Raw genomic sequence first — 6,000 nt, 5'->3', positions numbered from 1 at the left:
TTTCTTTCGCGTTTCCCCCCACCTCCCTCGGCGGAGGCCCGCGGAGAGAAGCCGGGCCCGCAGCAGCCCCTCTGGTACCGAGCTGCCCGGACCTCCACGGTCTCCCGAGTCCCGCTCCTCGCCCCGCCACGCTGAACGGCTCCGAGGACGCGCGTTTCCCTCAGGACTCTGCCCCTCGCTGCGGGCACCCACCGCGGCCCTGCCTGTCAGCGCTCCCGGGCTGGGGTGGGGGGCACTACCGAGGGCACCGCCTGTCCCCAGTGCAGGGGAAGCCGTTCCCTGACAGGAACCCCCCCCCCCGAGGCGTCGCCGCTCGCCCGAGGTCTCCCCCTCTCCTCAGGCCCGGAGCTGGCCGGGGCCCTGCCCGCCGCCCGCGGCCCTGCCCGCCGCCAACCCCGCCCGGCGGGCCGTGGCGGCGGTTCCCCGGCGCGGTCGGCAGGCGGCGCTGCGGCCCGGGGCGGTGCGTGTAGCGCGTACGGCGGGAGCCCCCGGGCCGCCTCTTCCCCTCGCGGCCCGGCGGAGCGGGGCTGGGGGGCGGGCGCTGCCTGCGCCGCCGCCGCCGCCGCCGCCGCTGAGCCTCCACAGGCCGCCGCCGCAGCGCCCTTCCCGGATCGCGGCCGGCCGGCCGGCAGCAGGCGGGAGGCGGCGGCGGCTGGCAGCTCCCGCGCCGCGGCCGCTCGAGCCGGCTACCTGCTCGGCCGGGCCTGAGCGCCTGAGCCCGGTTCCGACATGTCCGGCAAGATCGAGAAAGCAGGTGAGCGGGCCGGGCGCCGCGGGAGGCCCGAGAAGGGGGAGCCCGCCGGGGTGGCCGAGCTCGCCCGCCCTTCCCTCAGCGCCGCCCCGCCGCCGCGGCCCGCCGGAGCTACCGGAGCTGCTCGGCCGCGGGCCTTTCCTGGCGCGGCGCGGCGGGGCTGGGGGAGGCGGGCAGGGCCCCCCACGCCCGGCGGGTTTCGGTGCCCCGGGCTGGTGGAAGGCTCCTGTCAAGGCGGCGCGGGGCCCGGGGCCGGGGTTGGGGCCCGGAGCGGCGGCGGGGGGGGGGATGCTCTGCTCGGTGCCCCCGCCGCGCTGCCAGTGGCTGGTCCTGGGCTGCCCGGGCGCCTGTTGGGTCAGGCTTTGTCTCTTCTCCTCCGCTTTTTCCTTTTTTTTTCCTCCCCCCCGCCCCCCTTTTTTTTTTTAAATTTTATTTTCTCGCACCCCTGCCGTCCTTTCCGTGTAGCAAAGCATCAGCAAAGCCGGGGCACTGCAACGCTTTGGGGCCTACACGCAATGATTAATTGCAACTTCTCCAACTTTTTCCTCTTCTGGTGTTTGTGCAAGATCAGAAAAGATGAGTCCGTGGGCAAATGTCAGAGGGAACTTGCTCATTTTTTCCTCTCTCTTGCAAAGCTCTCCCCTCTGCCCGGGGTGCTCGCCTAGAGCCAGAGCCAGGGGAGGCTGCTGAGATCTCTTCTGCTCTCACAAGGAAACGCTCAAGCACGGATCATATTGTCTCTCTGTGCTTCTGGAGTCGTGTCTGGTTCTCAGTTGTCACTTTAGATGGTTGAATGCCCCTGTTTTTCTGTGTAGCGGGAGTAGTACGTTTAAAGATTCAATTAGTGTTTTGCAAATCAAGCAGTGAAGTTATTTAGTTTAATTATGTTGCATTTAATTAGCAGAGAAAAATCAATGCTGTTTTGTATTTTTTATTGTAAGGAATAGCTAGGCAGTTTCCTACTGGGGAATGTAGGGTAGCAGCCTGAGTTGGGATGTGCGAAGTACAGCCTTCAGGCTTTCCAGAACAGCAGCCACCGATTTAGGAAAGATTCCTGTTTCAAAGGAGTAAAGTTGGTAGCAGTGCTTTCTGGTTTCGATCATTCGATCCTGGTTTGTTCTGGCTTCTGCGCTGCACTTTATACGAATATGTTCTCCTGCGATATGAGTTCTGGAGCGGCCTCCAGGGATAAGCAGTCTGGCTGCCTGGCAGCCGGCTTTTAAGTGCAGTACGTAGGCATGTTTCCAGCTCTTAGCGCTAAGTTACTGTCTAACAAGTGTGCATCACATCATGGGACAAATGTTATTCCAGAAATATCATAGGTTAATCTGATGCACGATCCCTTACATAGTATCGCAACATAACGCTTTGCTTTGGGATTCTGGCTATGTCTTTTCAATGCTTACTGGTATATCACTGCAACTGTTTGTCCGGGAAGCGGGTAACTGAGTAAGGAAGGTGTTAGCAGCATATATAGACCTGGGGCCAGCTCTGAAATAATTGCCACTTTTTTATGCTAGAGGTGAATTTGGCTTGGGATTTTAGTAAATGCTGATAGCACTATAGACAGTAATTACAGATGTATAAATAAGTGATCACGTTTTGTTTATTCGCGTGCAGTAAATAACCCTGTGAGAATAGTAAATATAACTCCACACCAGCGAAGCAGCGTGAAGAGTTCAAACGCGGGAAGATGACTCTGTAGACACACACAAACGCAGTGCGGTTCCATAAACAATAGAACAGAAAGGCCAAAAATACCATACAAAAATCATACGCTGCGCAACCTAGAGACCCGACTTTGCAACACACTGAACTCCCATTGAAGAACTCAAGACATCATGCAGGATCCATCCCCAGGTCAGTGCTGTAAATGTACAGTTTTGAAGATGCAATGGGTGAAGCCTTGATGCGGAGGCATCCTTTCTAGTGGGTGTGTGTCGTAGTGATGATTTGCTGAACAAGAGAAACTGTAAATCTGGGAAATTGTCCTCTTTCAACTGCTTGTATTTTCATTTAAGAAGGGTATTTAAAAAAAAAAATAAATCCAGTCCAAATATAAACTGGAGGGGAAGAGGTGGGGAAGGGGAGGGAAGGAGGGCTGGAAGCCAGCTGTTTCAGTGCAGTGCAGTCTTGATCACTGTTTCTGAGTGTTTGAGCTTCTGATTGACACAAACAGTTCGGTTAATAGCGTCACCAAATAAACACTGTCTGTAATACCACAGTAATTCTGGGATAATATTTGTTAAAATGTATACAGTAGCAGAACAAAGGATACAGAGTCACGAAACAAATGCCATGAGGTCTAAGGTCTGCATATTTGTGTACATTTGACTTTGTTTTTTTCTTATGGGAACGGAAATACATGCAAAACCCATTATGTTGTAAATAAAATAGGCTGTTGCGTGATAACAAGCCATGTTGACAAGCTTTGGAATGGGCTTGGGCTTTGGTTTGACCCTCATGTCCATCTAGTCAGGCTGCTGGGAAGAAAAGTGTTACCTTATAGGGTTAGATCCCTAGAGATGTTACATACATCTGCTCCCTTGGTCCTTAAATGAAACACCTTGTTGGCACTTAATAAAAAACAATAATAAATGATTAGAGATAACAGCTACCATCCTGTCCACCAAGCAAGAGCGAACAAGGCTCCCTCTGGAGCCTCTCAGTACTGCCGTTTAATCAACAGAAGGGTCACTGTAGAGCTATTCAGAGCACTGCTTTGGAGTGAAGGGGAGCCATCTGGTAATGTAGAATAAGATGGTATATTTTGTTTTCACTAGTATTAGACCCCCTGTTTTATTAGGCTCCAGCCAGGAGACTTCCAAATACTTTTTCAAAGCAGAATCCTTATTGACTTGAAAAGAAGGAATGGCATCCAACATTGATTTTTCTTTACTCTAGAACTGTGACTTTTTGTCTTCACTTTCAGAAAATACTTGCTCCCACCCTCGTTAGTCTTACAGTTCTGATCTAAAATCCAAAATAGGGATGCCAAGAAAGAGTGGAGAAGGTCACAGATTCTGCTTGGGTTTCCTGTTACCATGGCAATACATGAATTCCTGTATTTATTTACCTGATGGATTATGTGCTCCAGGGAATTGAACTATTCTGCGTCATTCAGGGAGAATAAGGGAGCAGTTAGACACCATCAGGTCTAAACCAAAAGCTCTTCCTTGAAGCAGGTCCATTCAAGAATGCCCTTTATTGAAACCAAAGAACATATGGGTGCCATACTTCGAAGGTTTATTCTACTTGATGTTTTCAATCTTAATCTTGTAATTTTTTGCAAGGTTTTCATATCCCTTGTAAGCTTGCTTTTTCAATAGCTGTCTGCTGAAGGTTGTTTGAGATAACTGTTTCAAGTGTTAGCTACCTGGAGTGCAGCGAGTTATCTCTATTCTGCTCAGGACTCAACTGGATGTATTTATTCCCAGCAGATTGAAAATGCTGTTGTCTTCGCCTTTTACTCATAAGCATTGGCCTCATAAGAAAATTCACCTCTGAGGTCTCATCCTTGAGTATTGGTGGTATAAACATCTAGGGGTTATCCTAGGAGAACTCTATTCTTAAGGAAAACAGCAAAATAGAAGAAACAATTCAAGAGGCCAGATTATTCCCATCTTTATAGGAACTTAATGTTTGGCCACAGTCCTCCACGCCAATTAACATGATTCTGAGTTGTGCATCTGTGAATGCTTTTGTATTAATGTGAAGTTTCCTGGGGCTCTTATTTTTGGGGAGGATATATTTTGAACTGTTATCATCTCTTGGATCATTCTATGGAAATTATCCTGCATATTTTCTACACCTGTACAGTTTTCTGTAGTTTGTCTCAGTTATGTTTAGGTGAGTTACTAGGCAGAACTCTTTCTCAGTTCAGTTGTGCATTCCCCACTGTACTGTGTTCTTCAGGATAAGTGAGGGCTTTCGAGTGAGAAGTTTTGCAGTTGTCCAGTGGAAGTGCTGCTCTGCTGGTCGTTTTCAAACAAAGTAAAAATTCTCTGTAAAATGTCTTGTTCTGGAATCTGAAAATTAAACCCTTCTAAAGACTCACTTCACAACCCTAAAGGCAATTCAGTTCCAATTCTTCCTTATTTGGGCTTTTAGCACTTAGTGCATTTCCTACTATATGCTGCTAAGATAGTGACATTGCATGTGTGTTTTATCGTAACTTGTTTAAAAAGCATCAACAATTCAGTCTAGTCTTGTGTAGAGGCAAAATACAGGTCCAGGATGATCACTATTTAGTGTTTCCTACAAAAAGGCACAAAGAGCGGAATTTTGCATTTTTTGTAAGTCGTGGTAGGCTTGACAGGTGTTCTGTTGCATAGCTTCAAGACTGGAGCGTTCAGAAATGTAGCCTGCGGGATAACTGCTGCAAGATTGAGAAGGTCATAGCAGTTGTAAGAAGGAAGTGGACAAGGAGTGGAGAAAAAAGACAGCTGAAGTCTACTGGAATGTGAAGCAGCTGGCTTGTGCCTTAGTCAGTGAAAAAGCAGAAACTGGAAACAATTGCTAAATTTATTTTCAGTGCAAGCAATCGTTTTCCTTGAACCACAATGACTAAATATATCTATTGGTGTGACTTTTATGTGGTGGTAACTCTTACTGACTCTTGCTAACCTGGCAAGCAGAGAGATGAGTGGAAGTTCACTGTCAGTCAAGATAATAACACAAATGTCCCTCATCTAGGTCTGTTTCTTCACTTGTAGAGAAAGTTTTCTATTTGTAAGGGACCTGTAGGCTGTCAGCATGGCTTTACTTGTTGCAATGTACTGCATGAGTGGAAGAAACCTGGATATTTGTTTCTAGGGAAGGGAGTCAATCTGGAACTGCTTTTTCAGGTTTTCTGGGGGTTTTGTTCATATTTCTGGAAGTTTTGAATTGCAGTTGATACCTCAGCTGATATTCTAGTAACTCTTATCTGTAAGTGCAGATAGACTCTGATGGAAAGGTGTGGATCTTTTAAAAAAAAATAAATATATATATACATTAACACCTTATTTATTACAAAGTTGAAAGCCTGTGGGTAGAATTGGCAGAATGAGCTTTGCTGTTGATGAGCTTTGCTGTTGACTTACAAATCCTTTGAAAGTAGAGCATTTAATTCAGAAGCTTACAGCATCTTAACTGCAAGTGGAGGAACATGAAGTGTTAACTTTCTAGACTTTATTTTAAAGAAGCTAGAGAGGTGTTATACCTTTCCTTGGCAGAGACGTTTGATGGCTAATCAGATTTAATTCAAG

The 6,000-nt window shown here is 48.1% G+C and overlaps 1 protein-coding gene across 6 annotated transcripts in view; it reads left to right on the top strand.

Moving 5' to 3' along the window:
• Positions 1 to 513: 513 nt before the first annotated feature.
• Positions 514 to 6,000, top strand: part of RAPGEF1 (Rap guanine nucleotide exchange factor 1) — an 88,474-nt gene continuing 82,987 nt past the window's right edge. For 5 of the 6 annotated variants that reach the window (XM_075056022.1, XM_075056021.1, XM_075056020.1 and 2 more), the window contains exon 1: positions 514 to 754. In XM_075056022.1, the coding sequence (XP_074912123.1) occupies positions 730 to 754 (25 nt within the window). In that variant the 5' untranslated portion in view covers positions 514 to 729. Of the gene's footprint in view, positions 755 to 2,371; positions 2,612 to 6,000 lie in introns of all 6 variants that reach the window. The other variant, XM_075056019.1, reaches the window with a different exon arrangement.

This window comes from Buteo buteo, chromosome 23 (genome assembly GCF_964188355.1).
Source record: "Buteo buteo chromosome 23, bButBut1.hap1.1, whole genome shotgun sequence".
Classification (NCBI taxonomy): Eukaryota; Metazoa; Chordata; class Aves; order Accipitriformes; family Accipitridae; genus Buteo; species Buteo buteo.
The sequence above is the reverse complement of the archived record's forward strand: the minus strand, read 5'-3'. Positions and strand labels throughout refer to the sequence as shown.